The sequence below is a fragment of the Cricetulus griseus genome, chromosome 4, assembly GCF_003668045.3.
Source record: "Cricetulus griseus strain 17A/GY chromosome 4, alternate assembly CriGri-PICRH-1.0, whole genome shotgun sequence".
Taxonomy (NCBI): Eukaryota; Metazoa; Chordata; class Mammalia; order Rodentia; family Cricetidae; genus Cricetulus; species Cricetulus griseus.
This window is the reverse complement of record NC_048597.1, coordinates 215,773,510-215,794,381: the sequence shown is the minus strand read 5'-3', so window position 1 is coordinate 215,794,381 and position 20,872 is coordinate 215,773,510. Positions and strand designations below refer to the sequence as shown.

The window sequence follows — 20,872 nt, the reverse complement described above, 5'->3', positions numbered from 1 at the left end:
TTGTGCCTGGGCAAATATCTCTCTACACCTGATCTCATTAGGGTTGGGGGAAAGTCAGTTTGGGGAGGCCTGGGACAGAGTGAAAGGAGGACCTGAGATGTATCTTCTCCATTAATCCCTGAGCCTCATGGTGACCCAGGAGGCCCTGGAAAGTGGAAAGCTTTTCTACAGGCATCTCTCTCCTGTATCTCTCTCTGCTGGGCATCTCCAGATTGTAGGGTCCCCAGGGATGATGGTCCCTGCTGCTGCTCCACCGTGGAAAACCTAGGGCCTGGTCCTGAGGTTTGAAATGATGCAATAGGAATCTCCCACAGTGGAAGAACGATAGCCAAGGTGGCTAGTGAATTGTAAAGACAAGCCCATCAGGTGACACTAAAGGGTTCAGGGCACAGCCTAGGTAACATTTTGGCAACAAAAGCTCTACACATTCCAGAAATGAGGCCACTGGAGTACTAGAAGTACGGCAAGGCTGAACTAGGGATGTGCTGTGGACCCAGGCCAAGAGCTACAGTGCCTACAAGTCCTGCAAACCAAGTCAGGCTATAGAAGCAAGGTACTATGAAGGTTGACCCCAGGGACCCAGCCAGGGGCAGGAGGCAGGTAGGGTTTTGCCCTATCTTCAGCAAGACCTATGATAGGATTCCTAGGAGGGGTGGTCTTGGGTACTGTTCGGGGTTGATTGGGGACTTTTGAGAACTCTGATGAATCCCCAGGGGAGGGAGGGAGACTCTGATAAAGCCCTGGGCATAGTGGTTTAAGGGTAGAGAAAGTGGCTGTGCAGGGTAGGAAACAGGAGAGATAGGTGGGAGAGAAGTTGAGCCTGAGCCTGAGCCTGGAATGGTAGCCATGACAGAGAAGGGTTCCCCTCAGACCTGTGCTAGCATGTTCCTCTAGCATGCACCCAGCCTGCTTGACCCAGTGGCTACAGTGAAGAAAATGGGGAGAATGAACTATAAAGTTCAGTCTCCAACTCAGGATACTCAACCGATGAGCTATAGTGTCTGAATTCAGTCCTGTCTCTTCACTACTAAAGGGTTGGCAGGCAGTGACCCATGCCTTTAATCCCAGCACCTGGGGATGCAGAGACAGGCAGCGGATCTCTGAGTTCAAGGCCAACCTGGTCTACAAACAGAGTTTCAGGACAGCCAGGCCTACACAGAGAAACCTGTCTTGGGGGGTAAAAAGTTGGTCCCTAAACAGGCTCTGGGGATCTCCCCAGCATCTTCAATTCCACCTAGAGCATACAGAGCACCCTGCCCCCCAAATCAGGGCTTCCAGAGAGGCTTCCTCTCTTTATCCAGCTTAGGGAATGTAGTATTTATGTAAATGGCATTTGTGCAAATGCCTGATAAGTACGGAGTGTCATACAGTCTACTTTTGCAGCTTTCCTGGTATAGCCCCTCCCCCACCCCCTTGCTTCCCCACCCCACTCTGCTGGGCAATGAAGAAAACAGGAGTGAGTGCAGAACTGTGATGTGGCTGGTTGGGGGGGGGACTCCCCATCCCAGAGGGGCTGACCTCAGCCTGGGAGGAATGTGCACGAGGGAGGGAGGGAGGGAGGGAAGGCAGGGGTGGAGCCAGTAGGGGGAGGGCCACAGCTAAAGGCTCCAAGCTCCTGATGGCCCCTCCTGCCATCCCTTCACCTCAGCTCTGACATGGCCCACTGAAGGGAAGGGCAACAGGCAAGGAGGGAAGGAACTGATCTTTCCAAAAGGTGGGCCGGGGGTCTCCTGGACCATGGAGACCAGACTTGGGTTTGTGGGTGGAGAATGTCCCGCCAGTCCCTGACTTTTTCCCTGGAGGTCTGCTGGGGGCAGGTGTTACACTGTCAGGGAGCGGGCCTCAGGAAGCAATCCATGGCTGTGCCTTTACCACCTCCTGGCACCAAGCTTCAGTCCTCACAGTCGCATGACCTGGTGCCCACGTGGCCAACAGGGGAAGGTTGTGACGTGGAGCCGCCAGCGCCAGCCTTGATTGCAAAAGCAGGTGTGAATGAGGAGCCCGAGCTCCCACCCAGCCCAGAGCACTGGCGCAGGCACAAACAACCTTCAGATGAGTGTCCTAGAGCATTCCCCGCCCCCCCCCCCCCCCCGCTAAGGGCAGTCCCAGCAGGGTGCAAGGGGCAGGCTCGGTGGTGGTGAGTAGGGGAGGCAAATGCTACAATGACTTGGTGCAACAATCCAGTTATTTCCAAAAGGAAAAGCCAAAGCCTTGGCAGGCTGTGACAATCCACAGAAGAAACCCAAGCAGACCTGTGCTCAGGGATGTCCCAAATGTCCCCAACGTCCCAGGGCAGGGACGTAAGCTGCCTCTCTGGGTTTCAGACCCAGATCAAGACTGTCTTATTCTAGAGCCTGTTGTGTCACCTGGATGCCATCCCCTGCAGAGCTGCCTCTAAGGGACCCCCACCCGTCAGCCTGACACGATGAAACCCGGGACTAGGGTGCAGAAAACAGATTTCGTGAAGAGCCTGCTGCCCATCCCTTCCTCTTCCAGGGAGGAGACATAGCTGCAGGAGCCTGGCTTGAGCGGGCCAGAGACAGCTCATTCCCTTGAGCTGGGAACTGAGTGTCAGAACGATGGGTTCTGGTGCTGTCTCCCAGTATTTCCTGCACTGGTACAGGAAATAGAGGAAGAGAGATTGGGCCCCTGGGCCTGGAGAACTGGAGGCAATCTGGGCACACTGGGGACACAGCAGGGGTGGGTAGGGGCCTCAAAGGCACTTGCTGATCTTGGCTGCTGGGTGGAAAATTATAAACAGCCAAAGAATGTTGTTTGCTTGCATGAGGCCAGAGGAGGCTGCCCAGGTCCATGGGGAGAGACAGCCGGCCCAGGAGCATGACAAGGCCTCATCCTTGAAGTCTCAAGTTTCTCTGGGCTCCCTCCTGAATGCCCCCGTCTCTCTTACTGCCACTAGATAGGCAGGCCAGGAACACTGGGTCCTGAGGCAAGGCCTCATAGTAGACTCCTGGGAAGATAAGTCACCCCTTATCTCTGTCTGTGTCCCTTTATTTCTGACTGGATGACACCCAGGCAGTTTGTAGCAAAACTGCACAGCTGAAGTGCCCCAGCACCTGTGACATGTAACCAAGGCTAGAGGCCTCCTGACCCCTGTGGCCCTGCTATCAACCTTGGGGAGACTGAGACCATGTCCAGCCCCTTTAAAGTGCTCCTAAGAGTGCAAATGGAGTGTTTTCCAGAACAGGCTACAGGACAAGACCCCAGATACCTTCCAACCTGGGCACCAAAGCCAAGTGTAGGGGTCTGTCCTGTCTGAAAGCTGTCTTCCTGACACCTGGCCCAGCACTTGACAAGCAGAGATAGGAACAGGAGTTGAAGGCCACCCTTTACTACATAGCAAGTTGGAAGCCAGCCCAGGCTGCAGGAGACCCTGCCTTCAAACAAACAAAAATAACCCTCCCTCAGGTACCTGGCTCTGGGCTTGACGTGCAGGGCAGTCTTCCCAGCGTGGGAGAGAAGCAGGAGTCCATAGCTGTCCACCTGCCCACAGTCTGCCCCTAGCTCCAGCCAGGCTGGGCTCTCAGGCTGGGCCCACAGAAGTGAGATTTTCTGCATTCTCTCCGCCCCTCTGCCTGGCTGTCATCTCCGCCACTTCGGGCCAGACAGCTGAAGGTTTAAGAGGTCCAAAAGAGGTTCAGTTGGTAAGGAAACAGCTGGGGCCCAGAAGAGGAAAGAGTGCCTTTCCTGACCTCTGACCCACCTATCCCAGCCAGCTCCTAGGAATTCATCCCTCAGCTACGGAAGGACAGGTGAGGACGAGGGACAGGTGAGGACGATGGGAATGCCTGACCTACTGTTCTTATTCCTTCTGTCTGCGGCAAAGAGCTGCCAGGGAGGGACTCTGCTGTTTTTACCTGTTTTGCCTTAACTGGTTGCCAGGTTTCTGGGACTACTATCTATCTGGGGCACCCTCCAGCCTGAAATCCAGCAGGAGAGGGCCACATCTGCCTGCCCAGCCCTTGCTCCCATTCCACTCATGCGGGGCCACCGTCTCCAGCCAGTCTCAGCTGCCTGTGCGGGTCACCCGATCCACCCTGTAGCCCTGCAAACTTTATGGTATTCTGGGCGGTGGCTGGCCTGGTGGGGGCGGGGGCTTCTACTTAAAGGAGCCGTCAAAGGGTGCCCTATGGGCCCTGGCCTGCTCCCCTTCTCCAGGAAAGAGGGGTTAGGGTGGGTGGGAAACCCCTTTGCAGAGTTCTTGGAGGAGTGTGGAAGGCAGCACATGTAAGCCTCAGACTTCTAGAACCTGAGAAGAGGCAAAGGCCAGTAAATGGAAGGAGAGAGATGGGGGTCCTGCCCTAGGAGGGGTCTAGGAGCTGGGGGAGTATGGGGAGAATGGGGGAGGAGGGGTCTGTGACCTTGGCCCCTGTGCCCAACCTGTCCTGCCTGCTCCTGTAAAGGAGGGTGACCAGAGCAGCCAGAACCTGGCTCCACCCGAGTATGACAGGCGAGGGGCTCAGTGGAGGGGCTCAAAGACAAAGAAACTTAAGACCCAGAATTGGAAGGAACTTTGAGGGCAAATCATTGCTCTACCTGGAGCTTAAGGTGAGCCAGAGAGGTCACCTCACCCTGTCCTCATTCCTCTCTTGAGTCTCAAGACTGACTTTAGTGTCTGTGTGTCTAGCTCCTTCTACCCTCAGGCAGCAGAGAGGAAACAGTCGGTCCCAGAGCTCGGCCTGCTGAATCTGGCCTGGGTGTGGATGGTGGTCCTGGGAAGAGTATGTGATGTCTGTATGTGTGAGTCAAAGGGGGTGAGCGATGCTGCTTTTGTATTCTGTTGCATGGCCACTATGCATGGCCACACATCAGCCCATGCACACATGTGACTCATGCAGCAAACAGGCATATTTTACCCTGGGACGCACTGAATAGATTTACACACACACAATACCACATGTATGTATGCGCATCTGCACACCCAACTCACAGCTACATAGATGTGACATGTGTTTGCTCATAGACATTTATACATGTGTACTTGTACACACTGTTCATATATGCATGTTCACAAAGGGACCCTCAGAAACATAGTCATATCTGAAGGCACTCACAACCTTGGCTCCAGTCCCACAAGCCTCTGCATTTCCCTCCCTGTCTGTGGGTACACAGCCATCTCCAGAGGCCTCTTCCCCTGCTGTCAGTCTCCCTTCATCAGCTGTTTTGCTCATTGCACTTGGTGCCCTCTGAAATGACCACAAGATCTGACTCCTTGTTGGCTTTTTGCCCTTTACAGCCTGGGGACCTTGTCCATGTCGTCAGTATCCTTGTCCCTGCCCCAGGCTGGCATGAAGTGGGTGCAGAGTGTTTGTGAATTAATGTTTGTGAGTGTGTGTAGAGGAGGCGAGGTTACTGAGGAGGGTGACGTGGTGGGGCGGGTGCCTGCCAATGCAGGGTGACCCTGAGGGTGTGCCCGGTGTGGGTGTGTCTCTGATTGTGGCCAGGCGGGGCACCCTTGGTGGAGAGGAAACGGTATGCGACCCCCCAGCCTCTTTCCCTAGGGGCTGTAATCTGATCCCTTGGGACTCCCCCATGCCCTCCCGCCCTTACCCTCTCTGCCTTGCTGCCGACTATTCTCTTCCAGATCCTGGGGCAGAGTCCAGGCAGCTGAAGGCTCCTCCACACACGCCTGCTGAACCCTGAGCGCCCTGAGCTGCCGGCATGGGGCTGGCTGAGGCCGCCGCCATGATCCCAGGCCTAGCCCTTCTCTGGGCAGTGGGGCTGGGGGACACTGCCACTAACCTTCCCCGTCTTCGCCTCTCCTTTCAAGGTAGGTGCACCTGGCAGATGGATGGCCCGACTGAGGTGAACAGGAAAGACTTGCTGGTGCCAGTATGTGCATGCCCTCACCAGACACTTGCTGGGTTGGGGGCTTTCTTAGGCCATCTCCAGTTAATCCTGCCCTAGCCTCAGCCCCCCCAACCTCTCTGCCTACATTCTCCTCATGCTTACCCAAGAAGGATCCCTACAGTCTCCATAGCAACAGTCTTTGTCTCTTCCTCATCTCCCATCCCAAGGCAAGCCGTGCCTCTTTGGTAAGGAAGTCAAGGTTCTGGGGCCATCAGAGCCCCTTTCTTATTATACCCCTTGCACAGAGGGTGGTCCCTAGGCAGTGGCATTGGTGGTCAACCTCTGAATCCAAGCTATTAATATGGTGACTGGGAAAGGACCCTCAGCCTGATTTTTTAGGGATGGGTGTCTGTCTTGTTCGTTTCTGCTTTCTCTACCTTTCCTACAACCTGGAGTCCAGGAGCCTGGCTCCCAGCACGGCAGCCCACTTGTCTGCACATGTTTTCCTAGATCTGCTGTCTCCTTCCTGGAGGCTGCACCATCTATCCTGTGACTCTGTACATGCATCTGGGTGGGCCAATCTTCATATGTGTAAGCTCACATGTATATAACTGTACATGTGTTGCTTGGATCACAAAGATAACCTCGGTCTGTAGACAGAGAACCAGGCAGGGCCTTGAGGACGTTCACGACAGGCAAGTACTCAGTGGCATCTTTCCCTGCAGAGTTACAAGCCCAGCACGGTATCCGAACCTTCAGGCTGGAGCGAACCTGCTGTTATGAGGCTTTGCTGGTGGATGAGGAACGAGGTCGCCTGTTTGTGGGTGCGGAGAACCATGTGGCTTCTCTCAGCCTGGATAACATCAGCAAGCGTGCCAAGAAGGTGCCAGGGACCCCCAACCTTACCCAACTTACCCCAGTGCTGCCTCAGGAAAAAGCCTTGGGGTTCTACTCCAGACTGTCTAGACTCAAGAGAAACCCAAAGGGGTGGGCAACTGAAAGGAGAAACCTTCAAAATAAAGAACTTTCTAAGTCTCTAATCAGTGTTCTCTCCCTATAGCTGGCCTGGCCGGCCCCCGTGGAATGGCGGGAAGAGTGCAACTGGGCAGGGAAGGACATTGGCGTGAGTGTGGGCTACTCAAAGGGGAGCATGTGGAGGAGGGTTGGGCCTCCCTCATCCCAGGGCTGAGAGAGAGGCTAGCCTGTTCTGGATGGGGTAAGGGCAGGAAGGTCAAGGCGGATGAGGTCTGGAGGTGGTGAGTCAGGGTGGTTCTTCTTGGGGGCCTCTGAGTCATGGGGGGGACTGTGCGTATCTACACTTCCTCATATAGCCACCCTGTGAAGCAAGGCAGGATTTGTGAGGAAGGCCACTCATGTCCCTGTGGTTCCCGTTAGTGCTTCCCTGAGCTAATGCAGAAGAGAGGAAGAGGTGGGGGTCCCCCTAGTGAACTGCAAATCCTTAGCCTGATTGCCTGCCCCCCCCCAACCTGCCCACCAGACGGAGTGCATGAACTTCGTGAAGCTGCTCCATGCGTATAACCACACCCACTTGCTGGCCTGTGGCACAGGGGCCTTCCACCCCACCTGTGCGTTTGTGGAGGTGGGCCACCGGCTGGAGGTAAGAGCAGAACTAGGCATGGAGGAAGCAGGAAGCATGGGGAAGACCTGGTATTGACAGCTTCCCCACCTCCCAGGAACCCATGCTCCGACTGGACCTGAGGAAGCTTGAGGACGGCAAGGGAAAGAGTCCTTATGACCCGAGGCATCGGGCTGCCTCCGTGCTGGTGGGTGAGTCCAAAGGTGGCACCCAATGCATTTCCAGAGCTTCACATGTCCCAAGGGCACCCCTCCAGATTCCCTGCAGTCTTGACTCCCTGAGCACCCCAGAGCTCCCCAGGCACTTTTACCCTGAGAGTTCACACCTGGCTGAGCACCCACTTGCCCTGTTTGCAGGGGAAGAACTGTATTCAGGGGTGGCAGCAGACCTCATGGGCCGGGACTTTACCATCTTTCGCAGCCTGGGCCAGAATCCGAGTCTCCGAACAGAACCCCATGACTCCCGCTGGCTCAATGGTGAGAAGCTGGTATGGCCCCTGGGAGGGAACTGCCATCCTCCAGAGGAAAGGTGCCGCACAATGAAAAAGTAAGAGAGCAATGGTTGAAGGCTCTCCAAGTGTCTACCATCATAACTAGGCCCTGTGCCAGGGTCACAGAGACACGACGAGATAAATTCCAGCGGTCATGACACCAGTGAAAGAGTGGAGAAGGGAAAGAGAGTTTGGGTTGAGGAAGGGAAGCTACTTGCTGGGATGAGTTATTAACAGCTTCCAGAAGACAAGAAAACCAGCCAACAGACTTGGGAGAGCATTCCAGGTAAGGGGAATGACTAGTACAAAGGCCCTGAGACAAGAGTCAGCAAAGAAACAGACCCATGGAACTAGAACCTATAGGAAACCTAGACTCTCAAGGGCTGGGGTCCTTTACTGCAGGATAGTAGAGAAACTGAAGGAGGAACAGGGAGCATTTGATCTTCTGGGGAGGGAGATTTATGAATGAAGGTGAAAACAGATACTCCATCTCCCTTTTTTCCTGGCACATATAAGGAAGTGTGGCGTGGTCAGAAGCCCTGCAAAGGGGAGCAGGGCAGCCTGCTCGTGCTTGTTTCTATGGTCTCTACTGCCCTCTCATGGCTGCTTCTTGCCTTGCAGATGCTGATCATAGGGGTAAAATGTTGGGGCCAGGACTGGGACCCACTGAGATACCATGCCTCTTATTTTGTCTAGAACCCAAGTTTGTCAAGGTCTTTTGGATTCCAGAGAGTGAGAACCCTGATGACGACAAAATCTATTTCTTCTTCCGTGAGTCTGCAGTGGAAGCAGCACCAGCAACGGGACGCATGACTGTGTCCCGTGTTGGCCAGATCTGCAGGGTAAGGAGACTCCCTGGCTACCTTTGCCCCTGACTCTTTGCGGGCTCTGGTCTTGTTCTCACCCCTTCTGATCCTGTGAGCAGAATGACCTGGGTGGCCAGCGCAGCTTGGTCAACAAATGGACCACATTTCTGAAGGCGCGGCTGGTATGCTCAGTACCTGGAGTTGAGGGTGACACCCATTTTGACCAACTCCGTGAGTGTCTTAATTGAGGGATGGCATGAGGGGAGGTGTCAAAGGTGCAGAGTCCAGGAGCCTGGGGAGTGTGTACTGCCCTACCAACCTCTCCCTTCCCTGCAGAGGACGTGTTTCTTTTGTCCTCCCGGGACCGCCAGACACCACTTCTTTATGCTGTCTTCTCAACCTCCAGGTAAGGGGCAGGAAGTGGAAGCTCCCTTGAGTAGGCAGCTTGGCTTGCTGGGGGTCCTCACTTTTCTCTCTTCATTGCCTGCAGTGCCATCTTCCAGGGCTCTGCTGTCTGCGTGTACAGCATGAATGATGTGCGCCGAGCCTTCTTGGGACCGTTTGCTCACAAGGAGGGCCCTGCACATCAGTGGGTGTCTTACCAGGGTCGTGTCCCCTACCCACGCCCTGGCATGGTGCGTTGCTAGGCACTGCTTGCAACAATCAGCTTCAAAGTCTCAAGGGTGGAGAATGTGACTTTGGCCTGGGGGTTTTGTTGGGGGAGGGGTCTGATTTCTTCCTTTTGGTATGGGTGAGGAAATGTCAACATCAAAAGACAGACTGCAGAGTGAGACCATGTGCCCCCTCAGCCTAAGGTTCACCTGGGAAAGGCCCAAACACTCAAGGCCCTTGTCCCTTTCCACATTTCATGTCCCCAGAGCCTTTGAATGGAGGGGCTGAGCACCAAATCTGTGTGTATGTCTCTGCCTGACGTGCCTTGCCTTTCCTAGTGCCCCAGCAAGACCTTTGGTACCTTCAGTTCCACCAAGGACTTCCCAGATGATGTTATCCAGTTTGCTCGGAACCACCCTCTCATGTACAACTCAGTCCTGCCTGTGGGGGGGCGCCCTCTCTTCCTCCAAGTGGGAGCTGGGTACACCTTCACGCAAATCGCTGCAGACCGCGTAGCAGCTGCTGATGGCCACTACGATGTTCTCTTCATTGGTACAGGTCAGGGTCTCATCACAGGAGCCCATAGGACATAGAGCCCCCTCCAGGTTCCTTGACCTGGAGGCAGACGCTGTCCCTGGTTAGTCTAATACCTACATCTTTGTCTGGGCTATGGCCCTAGTTGCTCCAACCTACAATTCTCCCTTTTTTGTGATTTGACCACGGTGAAGGTGCACAGACACACGTGTACATACGTGTACCAAGCCTTTTCTTTTAGGCCACCAATGAGCTCCCAAATCATGACAGGGAGACCTATTATTAGTTTGGATGTTCAGCCTAGATTAGGCTCCTTTCTGGCTAGCTCATTTGATTTAAATTAACCTGTTTCTCTCCATCTACATTTGGCCTCCGGGCTTTTTGCCTTTTTCTGTGTGTCCACTGGCTGGTGTCTTCTTCTCTTCCTCCCTCATTCTCTCTTCTCTTGTTCTTCTATTCATTCTCTCTGCCTGCCAGCCTCACCTATCCCTCTCCTGCCTAGCTGTTAGCCATTCTGCTTTTTTTGTTTGTTTGTTTTTTGAGACAGGGTTTCTCAATGTAGCTTTGGAGCCTATCCTGGCACTCGCTCTGGAGATCACGCTGGCCTCGAACTCACAGAGATCCGCCTGCCTCTGCCTTCCGAGTGCTGGGATTGAAGGCGTGCACCATCAAAGCCCCGAAGCCATTCCACTTTTAATTAGACTAATCAGGTGCCTTAGGCAGGCTAGGTGACAGCAACACATCTGTGTACAATGAAACAAATGCAGAATAAACAAATGTAACATATCCTTGCATCATTAACAAAGGCAGCGGAAGAAACAAATGTAACACCTTTATACAGTTGAAGTAATATTCCCAAGCATAAACAAATGTAACACATCTTTGTCCAGTTAAACTAATATTCACAACACCCATGTGGTCGAGCACTTGGCTTGTCAGGGAAAAGCAAGTCACTCTGTCTTCTCATTTCTACAGACGTGGGCACAGTGCTGAAAGTGATCTCAGTCCCCAAGGGCAGCCGACCTAACTCTGAGGGACTTCTCCTTGAAGAGCTGCAGGTGTTTGAGGTGAGGGTTCATCCCCAGTCACCCTAGGACTCATCACCCCAATTCACTAAGCATTGACCCCATGTCCTGCCTCCCTTTCAGGACTCTGCCACTGTCACCAGCATGCAAATCTCCTCCAAAAGGGTGAGTAACAGAACTCAGGATGACCTGAACTTGGGCCTCCAGCACCCCAGCTGTCTTGCTTCTTAGTTTTCACAGCCCAGAGTTCAGGTATAGCTTCTGCTTTGCTAGACAATGAGACCTCAGTGTTCCCATCTGACAAGTGGGGAAAGGCTATCTGACTGAAGGGAGCCAGGTAAAGGCTGTCTTCAATCAGACTGGAGACTCTTATGCCCTCTAGCACCAGCTCTACATAGGATCACCGAGTGGGGTGGCCCAGATTGCATTGCATCGCTGCACTGCCCTAGGCCGCGCCTGTGCAGAATGCTGCCTGGCCCGTGACCCTTACTGTGCTTGGGATGGATCCACCTGCACACGCTTCCAGCCTACCGCCAAGAGGTGGGCTGACTTGGAGCCTGGATTGGGCCACTGGGAGGGAGTCTCTTGCTGCTCTGACACCAGCAGAGAAGGGCTCACAGGTTTTAATGTCTCCTTCAGGAGATTCAGGAGGCAAGACGTAAGGAATGGTGACCCCAGCACTCTGTGCTCTGGGGGTGAGTACCCCATCAGCTCCTACCCTCAGGCCTTGAAATTGCCACACCCAGCCCTACCTTGTCTGAATTTTACCTTCTTGTCTCAAGATTCCTCTCACGCTGCGCTGTTGGAGCGGAAGGTCTTAGGTGTGGAGAGTGGCAGCGCCTTTCTGGAGTGTGAGCCTCGCTCGCTACAGGCACATGTGGAGTGGACCTTCCATCGTGCAGGGGAGGTGGCTCACACCCAGGTGTGCCTCCCTCCACCCTTCCTAACTAGGCCTGACTGCCTAAGGAGGCCTTTGGCTTGTACCCCATAGAAGTCCAGTTCAGTGAGGCTACAGAGTCAGGCTCCATATAGGTCCCATCCTGTTCCGTCCTTAGCTGAACGCCACAGTCCATCAGTGATGTCCCACTGTGTCCAGCTAGAGTCCTGGCCTACCCTCCACCATCTGGAAGGAGAGGGCCCTCAACCCACCCATGTGTTGAGGTTTCTAGTCTATTTCCTCCCCCATCTGAGTGACCCTCGATCTCCGTTCCAAGGCTGCCCATCCCTCTGCACCTAGCCTTTTAGTGAGTACTGCCACCACCTATTTTCCTTGTCTAGCTTTGGCTCCCAGTGACCCTTTGTTTCTGTTTCTGTGCTTGTCCTCACACACAGGTGCTGGCTGATGAGCGAGCTGAGCGGACCTCGCGGGGGCTGCTGCTGCGTGGTCTGAGGCGCCAGGACTCTGGCGTGTATCTGTGTGTCGCAGTTGAGCAAGGCTTTTCACAGCCCCTGCGTCGCCTGGTGCTGCACGTGCTGAGTGCCGTACAGGCCGAACGACTGGCGCGGGCTGAGGAGGCAGCTGCCCCTGCACCACCAGGCCCCAAGCTCTGGTACCGGGACTTTCTACAACTGGTGGAGCCAGGCGGCAGTGGAGGGGCAAACTCCCTGCGAATGTGCCACCCCCAGCCCAGACCCTCCTCTGTGGCAACAGAATCGCGTCGTAAGGGTCGCAACAGGCGGATGCAGGCCTCTGAGCTGCGTGCTGAGCGTGGGCCACGTAGTGCAGCACACTGGTGACTGGGCTGTCATCACACGGGGGACCAGGCTGGATATGACACTCAGAAAAGGGGACAGACAGACATCAGGAAGACATGAGTTGTGGCTGAGGCACACTGAGGTCCTTGGACCAATAGAGACACCTAACTTATACATCGGCCCTGGCCAAAGGGTAGCCGAGCCAGCTTATTTATTAACAAGATAACCCGCGAATGTAGTCTCAGAGGAGTGGTCCAGGCTCAATTCAGGATCTAGCCTGGAGGGAGGGGACAGAGAAGTGGGGCTCCGGTGTAGACCAGGGCCAGAGAGCTGTCTTGGGTGCCTGTCCTGGGGCAAGCATTCTCTTGGGCAGTGAGCAGGAAGCTGTAGCAGATTAGACTGTGGGTTGGAGTGAGGCAGGGCAACTGTACTAAAGTAATGCAATAAACACATTATCAGCTGACGTTGGAATGGCCCCAGCAGATAACAGCTGGTCCTTGACCTTGCTGGGAGTCTCCGGCATTGTCCTAGCAGTCCTTTTTTTTTTTTTTTTTTTTAGATTTTATTTATTTATTATGTATACAACATTCTGCTTCCATGTATATCTGCACACCAGAAGAAGGCACCAGATCTCATAACGGATGGTTGTGAGCCACCATGTGGTTGCTGGGAATTGAACTCAGGAAGAGCAGTCGGGGCTCTTAACCTCTGAGCCATCTCTCCAGCCCCTGTCCTAGCAGTCTTAAATCCTGAATTTTTCTCATTCAAGATTGCCATTCTGCTTGTCGGTGGGTGGCACTCACCTTAAACCCCAGCACAAAGGAGGCAGAGGCGGGTGGATCTCTGTGAGTTCGAGGTTAGCCTGGACAGGCTCCAAAGCTACAGAGAAACCCTGTCTTGGGGGAAAAAAAAGATTGCTGTAGTGAAGATTGGAAGTGGTATTAGATGACCCAGCTGGCTCCAGTGAGCCTCTGGGGGGCTGACATGCACAGCGCATCCTGCAGCTAGTAATGGCAGGGCAAAGCTCTCTGAAGTAAAAACAAACAAACAGTACTGCATGTTGTGGGCAAGAATGTGTGCAGAACTCACTTGAAGGGTTGATACAAGCCGAAAGATAAGAGGGAACCAGTTGGAACCAGTCACAGATGTCTGGAGGCAGAGCATTCCAGAATGGAAGAACCAGTCAGTGCAAAGCCTTGGAGCAGGGAACAAGCCCGCCAAGTCTGAGGAAGACAAGGAGGCGAATATGGGTGCCACATGATGGACTCAGGATGTTTTGGAAGGTAGACCCTTCCCACAGTCTTGCTGTGCACCGTCCAGAAGAAGCAGAACAGAGTTCACAAACTGACTAAGGCCTGGAGACTGGACCAGCTCTTCAAGAGTGTGCAATGTCGCTGAGCGTCCATCCTCACATGCCTTCACGTGGCCTGTTAAGCCCTTGTGGAGAGGAGGGGGAGGGAGGACCAAGACTACTCTGTGCTAAGTACATTAGTCATGTCTCTGCATTTTTATTCTCAGTACAATTGGCTCCTTGCTCCTGTTTTACAGATGGGAAAACAGAGGCCACTCTCAAGGTCCTCTTTACATAAGGCTACAGCTTAATACTAGAAATACCAGCTTTTAATCCCAGTCTGTCCACCAGCCAGCATGAGTGTCCACTTGGGGGCTGCCAGATCCTTATGGTGTTGTGCTCCAGTTGTCCACCACCCCCAATATCTGCTGCTAGGTGGTCACACGCTCATCTCACATTTGCTGGAAGGAAATGGCTGGGCTGTGGGTGCAGGGTCTATGGGGGTGAGGGATGGCTGAGGGGAGATGAGCAGGGTTTCTTTCCTGTCATACATGCCATATGCTGCCTGCTGACCGGGATGGGGACCCCAAGGCCTATGTGTGTATAGAGTTGCTATGGCTTTCAGAGAAGTTCCCTGGGCCCATGTGCTAGCTCTTAGTTGTGCCCTATCACCGAGTAGGTAGTCTAGGTCAGTCCATCTGGGTCACTCTGCCCCTTTTCACGGCTTGGAGATGCCCCCTCTAAATATAGCCCAGGGAAGTGAGCTCAGACCTATTTTAAGACCAGGTTGGGAGGCAGCCAGACCTTTCCCAGGATCCTAAAGGAGCCACTGCTATGTTTGTCCAGTTCTGCTACTGGTCACTCTCATCTGGCCCCTGACTATACGTATCAACTGCCATGCCTGAGGAGACCCAAGAAGGTAGGAGAGGGTAGCCATGGGGGAGGACAAAGCTTTATGGCCCTATGGCTCATGGAGAGACCTCACAGCCTTGAGTAGTCTTTTCATATCCCTGTTCTAGACACCAATCCCTATGCACAGACAAAGAATGGACCTGCCATACTTAGAACTCCCTTTTGCAGGTCCTGCCTCAGTTTTCCTTGCTATGGGCCAGGGAGAGGGACCACAGCTTTCTACCTAAGAATGGGACAACTCTACCCAAGTGGGTGTGGGCATCTGGGGAGCTGCCAAGCAATTTAGCTCTTCCTTCAGCAAAGAGGCTGGGGTTGGGGTGCGACGCGGTTCCAGGAAGCATTTCAACGTCTGGCCCAGGGACTGGGAAGTAGACATGCCTCTGGCATGATCTAACCAGAGAAAGGGCCTGCCCTCTACTAAGGGGTGTGTGTGTGTGTATCTTTTATGGGTGGGGGGCGGCAATGACTTAACTGTAACATCTACCATGTGTTTTTGTCTATAGCAAATAAAATATGCCCAAATATAAGGTATGGGAGAATTAGTGAAGTGCAGAGGGTATTTAATGTGACCTCAGTCCGTCAGCCAGGCTTGAGGACTGACAGCATCTGCTTTTGTTTGAATTGCTTGTGAGCCTGTCAAGGGGCAGCTTCAAGCACATTAGAGGGCCCAGTGCAGTCCTTGCCCCGCACTCTGGCACACCGCTACCTATCCCTCTGCAGGCATCGGGAGCGCTTGTGGAATCAGAACTAAAGCAACCAAATCCAATAGAAGGCCTTGGAGGTGCACACTTGGGAGGCAGAGGCAGGAGAATCTCTGTGAGATCAAGGCCAGCGTGGTCTGCATAATGAGTTCTAGGCTAGCCACGTAGTGAGACTGTTTCAAAAATACATATCCAGTCAAATAATGCCAGAGGAAAGCAGAGTTATAGTTATTTAGAAGTCAGAGAGACATTGATAGCAATTGGAAGGCTGAGGCAGAAAGGTAACTTGAGTTAACCAGGAACTCAAGACCAGTCTGGGAACTTTCTGAACCTATCACAAAAAAAAAAATAAAATAAAATAAAATTAAAAAATGGGGGGGTGAGGTGAGAGATGGCTCAGTGATTAAAAGCACTTGCTGCATAACCATGAAGATCGGAGTTTGTGGTGGTGAGGCCTTTAATCCCAGCACTCTGAAGACAGAGGCAGGTGGGTCTCTGTGAGTTCGAGGCCAGCCTGGTCTACAGAGTGAGACAGAGACACCCTGTCTTAAAAAACAAAACCAAAAAATGAGAGTTTGGATCCCAGTACCCAGCTAGGTGTGATCTTGTGTGCCTTATAACCCCAGTGCTGTGTATATTGGGAAGCAGAGGCCGGAGGATCACTGGCGCTTTCTGGTTGCCAGCCACCCTTATCAAAAAACCCCAAACAACCTGATTTCCAGCCTCATGAGGAGACCCTGTGTCAAAGGAAAAAGGCAGAGGACACCCAAAGTCCTCCTCTGTTCTCTACACATATACACAGTGTCTAAATACACGTGGGTATGCACTACACACACACTGCTAACACATAACCACATGTAATACCACTAATGGGTAGGCTGAGGCAAGAGAATTTTGAGGTTAAGCCCATCCTAGTTTTAGGCTACACAGTGAGTTCCAGGCCAGCAAAGGTCACATAGTGAGACACTATCTCAAAACAAAACAAAATCTGAAATAAAGATAACCATAAGGAACGATAAAGAATCAGTGACTAAATGGGCAGAACCCATGAATGGGTAATTACACACATTAGTCAGGCTCCCTAGGCAACAATCAAGTTGTTTCTCGTCTCTCAGGCTAGCAAATATATGTAAAGGTCTGTGCATACAGCGTCTGGTTTAGCTCTGTAAAAAGCTTGCCTTGCAAGCATGAAGGACCCGAGCTTATTTCTCTGGGGCTCGTGATGTGCTTGAAGCTGCCCTTGACATGCTCACAAGCAAACATCAGATGCTGTCTGTTAGTCCCTATGTTTGGGAGGCGGACTGCAGGTTAAGTAGGGGTACACACACTTCTCATCCCAGGTCTGGTGAGGTGGAGACATTGAGTTCCTGGGGCTCTGTGGTTAAGTGAGCCTGTTGAGTTCCTGTGCCAGGTCACTGAGACCTCTGACTTCCGTGTGCACACAAATACATTTTTTTTTTTTACAGTGGGATGTCTAATGGTGGGGATGCTGTACTGCTGGGCTCCGAACAGGCCTTTTAGAAGACAGTTCTGATGATAGATTTAAAGTCTGTTCTCAGGCCCAGTGATTCCACTTCTGAGAATTGTCCTCAATAACTTCCAGCAAAGTGGAAAAACCTTCACATTTAATGATTGATGTCCTGGGGGTTAATTTCCAAAGGGAATTGGAAACAACCTAAATGCCCAGATAGCCTCAGAGGGAGGCCGGAAGGAGTCCTCAAAGTTATATGAAACTGTTAAGAAAAAAAGAGACTCCTGCGGTGCTGTTGAGTGAAAACAGCAGGGCTCCAGTAAGAGCGGCTGAATAATTGTGTGTAGGAAGGCAGAACCAAGCCAGGAGGAACTGCCAGAATGCAGTTGCCTTTGCCTAGCAGTAGGCACCATGTTGTAAGGTCAGGCCAGGTGGCAAACTCACTATTGCTGTGGGCTTAGGTTGATGAACTGTTTGCTAGCAATAAGCAGGCGGAGGAATGCCTGAATGTGAACATGGGAGCATGTCAAGAGCCCCTATGCACACAGACTAGGCCTTTAGAACTCTGGATCCAAACGAAGAGTCATTCCTGAAACTGTAAGGAATTTGTAACCAAATGCCACTGGTGTAGTTCCCATATATCCCAAGTTCCTTCCTGCAGCCTGGGCTTACCTACCCACAAGGTAAGGAGTGACTTGTTTGCTCAAATCAGTCCCACTGCCCCTATAGACACCGTGTTGCCAATGCAGAACCAGAGAAGCAGGGGAACACTGGCTCCTAACCATGTGCAGGAGGTGCATCTGCACCGAGTGGAATCCATCAGTGAGCTTCACAGCGGAGGTAAGGGTGCAAAGGATGTGGGGAAGGATGCTGTGGGTACCACCTTCCTGACGAACCACCCTCCCTGCAGGTTCGCTACAGCCCTATCTGGCTGAAGAGGCACAGACATGGGAAGAGCTTCTGGGTGTCCTGCCGCCATCACTGTGCACCCAAGCTGGCTGCAGCCCCATGTGTGGTCGTGGGGGGTTTCTACTGCTATTGGCACTGCTGGTATTCACCTGCCTGGCACTAGCCATCCTGGCTGTCTACCTAAGTGGTAGGGACAGGAAGGGAACCTAGGGCACCTGCAAATGCAGCAATAAAGGGTGGGGCCCGGGTCACTGGGCGGTTAACCCTTGGTGCTGGGCTGGCTGGAGATCCGAAATGGCATGCAGTCTAACAAGGTCCCACAAATGTCTTCCCATCCCCAGTGCTGCAGAGTGAATCCCTGAGGGTCTTGGCACACACACTGCGCACACAAGAGGAGACTCTGCTCAAATTGCGCCTGGCTAGCCTCAGCCAGCTAAGGAGACTCAACTCCACTGAAGCTCGGGCACCCAGCTGAGATGCCGTGTGAGGCGTGTGAGGGGATAAAGGGACCTTTGGCAGTCTCTGTTCTCCCGTCGACGGCTACACCTACACTACTTCCTTGGTGAGATTTTTGTACAAGAGCCTGATGTGACTCAACAGCTGCCTGTCTCTCTTGACCTCTTCAGGCTAGGCCTGACCAAGCCCTCTGGTGCCAAGGCCCTGCTTTGGATAGCCAAAGGTCAGAGGATGGGGCACCAGCCTCCTCGTGGCTCCTCCTATGGCCTGTCAGCACCCTCTGGCCACCCCCAGATAGGAGATTCAGAAGTCTAGAAATAGCTGTTCCTGCTCAGCCACCCACTCTGCCAGGTCTCCTAGTGGGGGGTCCAGTCTCAGCCCTCAAACAAGCTAGGCTGAGTTGGGGGTGGGGGACCACACTGGCAAAGACTGCCTTGGAGAACAAAGGTGAAATTGAGATCTAGCTGGGGCCAAGCCGAGGGTGGTAGATGAGAGGGAAGGCAAGTAAAAGACTCAGGATAAAAGTCATGGGGAATAAGTACTGTTTAATTCTCTCTTATTTTTAAAAATCAGCACACATCCATTCTAGGCAGCTTTGCCTACCCTATACCATGGTGGACAGGTGCCAGACCCCCCAAAGGAAGTGGCCCTAGGGGGCAAGATCTAAAAAAGAAAAGGGGTAGTCCTTTCTCACCTGCCCCTCAGCTCTGGGACCAGCTCGCATTTGGTTTCACCTGAGACAGGACAGAGGCCATAGCCACAGGGCTGAGTGCAGACACAAAGGGCCAGAGTCTTAAGTGTCCTGATCCCATGGCCCTCCCACATTTGTCTATTTTTGGTTTCATCATTAAAAAAAAAAAATAAAGTGACAATTGCTGGCGGGGACCAGTTCTTGCACTGTCTTCTGTTAAAAATATGGTAAGGGTATGAGTAGCCTTCTCATTGGCCAGTCAGCTTCACAAGACATCTGCCCGCTTGTCCCTCGCACGACTCCGGGCCTTGGTCCGAGCTTTGAAGGCGGCAGCATTGTACAGGTGCTGTGGAAGAGGCAAACCAGGGAGCCTGGTGAACTGGAAAGCTCAGGCTCCTCCCGGAGCCCACTCACAGCTCGAGGCCTCCAGGTTACAGGATGCAAGATAAAGGTGCCCAAGATGCAAACCTTTTCAAAACGTGAGATCTTGCAGGCCTTCAGGGTAGCGGCATCCAGCACCAGCACAGGGCCCAGGCCAAAGATGTCACGGAGAAGCTCGTTGTTCTGAAGATAAGACAATTAGCTAAGGGCAGTCTGAAGCAGTTAAGCTGGGTAGACCTCCGGGTAAGTCCCCCTCACCTGGAGGTGATAGTGCATGCCTGAGCCCAACACATCCTTGAAGGCTGTGTAGATGCGGTGGCGAGCCCAGCTGTCTATGCAGAGCACTTCCAGTCCAAAGCGGATTGTTTCTTCCTCATATTCACCACCCTACAGGGTAGAGGGCCCATGACTACTAGGATTGGCTAACATGCCTGGGACACGTGTGTGTGTGTGTGTGTGTGTGTGTGTCCTGGAATTCACCAGCATGCCTCTGCCTCCTGACTGTGGGGGTGGGGATAGGGGTGGGTGAGGGGGGGGTCGAGGTGGATTATAGGTGTGGACCACCACGTCCAACCCTTGGGGACACATTTTTAAGGAACATTCTTGTTCTCGCACATACCTCAACGAAGTGCAGCACAGCTCGGAAAATGGAGCGCTGACGTCGACGGTCAATCTTGGCACGGTACTTATTGCTGTCAGTGGCTAGAGTATGCAAGGAACTGCAGAGAGCCTCCATGTCCTCATAAACAAAGTCCTCCTATGTGGGAGAAATAATGAGGGGCTAGCTAGAAGCTTGATTTCTTCTGGAAGAGAGCATGGTGTTATCCAAGTTTTTTTTCCCACTCGCTGCTCTCCTCTGCCAGGCTCCTCTTCTCTCAACCCCACCCCCACCCCCCACCCCGCCAGTTCAAGTCTGCTCAGAATCCCCAGTATAACATCTAGCATGTGAGTAAGTGTTGGGGTCACCTCCCCTACAAAATGACCCATGACTGCTGTTTTTTTTTTTGTGGCATGCTCTGCAAAAAGTCTGGGATAGTCAGTAGTGCCAGCAGGCACTTCCCTCGCACCTCAAGGTCCCGGGCAAGCTCAAAGAGCAGTGCGATGGCTTCCCCAGCAGCAATCCGCAGGTTCACACTTTCACTGGACAAGAGCTTCGGCAGCCGGGGCAGCTGCCTAAGGAAATGGCAAGATAAGCTTCATGTATAGCTTGAGGGTTCCTTCTTCACAATTCCCTCCCACTCCCCCTACCTGTCAAGGATGTGGCTGATGTGGGTACCAGGACAGATGGTGAGCAGCAATGCCCAGGCCTGCAGGGCAGCACAGAGCAGACCATGTAGGCTGGCAGGGACCAGAGCAGCAGTGGAGCCACTAGTGCCACAAGACCAGCTGAAAATACCTTCCAAGCAGGTCAAGCAAGAGACCAGGTCCTAGGAGCACAGGGAAACAGGAGTGGTTTATAGACGGACCTATTGAGTCTAGTCACTATACCACCC

At 53.1% G+C, this 20,872-nt stretch overlaps 3 protein-coding genes across 6 annotated transcripts in view; 2 read left to right on the top strand and 1 right to left on the bottom strand.

The window, feature by feature from the left end:
- Positions 1-1,592: 1,592 nt before the first annotated feature.
- Sema3b (semaphorin 3B) lies at positions 1,593-13,030 on the top strand. 4 transcript variants are annotated; one of them, XM_027414468.2, is made up of 20 exons: positions 1,593-1,714; positions 3,427-3,770; positions 3,901-4,077; positions 5,603-5,788; positions 6,534-6,691; positions 6,869-6,931; positions 7,307-7,426; positions 7,503-7,596; positions 7,762-7,881; positions 8,592-8,737; positions 8,821-8,932; positions 9,038-9,107; positions 9,192-9,336; positions 9,652-9,871; positions 10,823-10,914; positions 10,996-11,037; positions 11,255-11,412; positions 11,512-11,567; positions 11,655-11,794; positions 12,205-13,030. In XM_027414468.2, exons 4-20 carry the CDS (start codon positions 5,680-5,682, stop codon positions 12,607-12,609), a joined length of 2,250 nt encoding a protein of 749 aa, XP_027270269.1. In that variant the 5' UTR covers positions 1,593-1,714; positions 3,427-3,770; positions 3,901-4,077; positions 5,603-5,679; the 3' UTR covers positions 12,610-13,030. The 4 variants fall into 4 exon arrangements, with proteins under 4 accessions (XP_027270269.1, XP_035299829.1, XP_027270271.1 ...); XM_027414470.2 differs by having other exon boundaries at positions 1,612-1,714; positions 3,624-3,770; XM_035443938.1 differs by lacking the exon at positions 3,901-4,077.
- Positions 13,031-13,187: 157 nt separating this feature from the next.
- On the top strand, positions 13,188-19,192 carry Lsmem2 (leucine rich single-pass membrane protein 2). Its single transcript, XM_035443939.1, has 3 exons — positions 13,188-17,782; positions 17,853-18,038; positions 18,193-19,192. The coding sequence occupies exons 1-3, from the start codon at positions 17,686-17,688 to the stop codon at positions 18,324-18,326; spliced, it is 417 nt and encodes a 138-aa protein (XP_035299830.1). The 5' UTR covers positions 13,188-17,685; the 3' UTR covers positions 18,327-19,192.
- Positions 18,836-20,872, bottom strand: part of Ifrd2 (interferon related developmental regulator 2) — a 5,038-nt gene continuing 3,001 nt past the window's right edge. Inside the window, exons 7-12 of the mRNA XM_027414473.2 lie at positions 20,628-20,806; positions 20,447-20,552; positions 19,999-20,136; positions 19,638-19,766; positions 19,467-19,562; positions 18,836-19,344 (exon numbers count right to left, since the gene is read on the bottom strand). Of these exons, the coding sequence (XP_027270274.1) occupies positions 19,264-19,344; positions 19,467-19,562; positions 19,638-19,766; positions 19,999-20,136; positions 20,447-20,552; positions 20,628-20,806 (729 nt within the window). The 3' untranslated portion in view covers positions 18,836-19,263. The remainder of the gene's footprint in view (positions 19,345-19,466; positions 19,563-19,637; positions 19,767-19,998; positions 20,137-20,446; positions 20,553-20,627; positions 20,807-20,872) is intronic.

Excerpts from the sequence above, each read along its gene's own strand:
- Lsmem2 (XM_035443939.1), top strand. The coding sequence starts at position 17,686 with ATGCAGAACCAGAGAAGCAGGGGAACACTGGCTCCTAACCATGTGCAG. Across the intron at positions 17,783-17,852 it reads CAGTGAGCTTCACAGCGGAG|GTTCGCTACAGCCCTATCTG; the intron begins GTAAGGGTGCAA and ends CCCTCCCTGCAG. Across the intron at positions 18,039-18,192 it reads CCTGGCTGTCTACCTAAGTG|TGCTGCAGAGTGAATCCCTG; the intron begins GTAGGGACAGGA and ends TCCCATCCCCAG.
- Sema3b (XM_035443938.1), top strand. The coding sequence starts at position 5,680 with ATGGGGCTGGCTGAGGCCGCCGCCATGATCCCAGGCCTAGCCCTTCTC. Across the intron at positions 7,427-7,502 it reads AGGTGGGCCACCGGCTGGAG|GAACCCATGCTCCGACTGGA; the intron begins GTAAGAGCAGAA and ends CCCACCTCCCAG. Across the intron at positions 9,872-10,822 it reads TGTTCTCTTCATTGGTACAG|ACGTGGGCACAGTGCTGAAA; the intron begins GTCAGGGTCTCA and ends TCATTTCTACAG.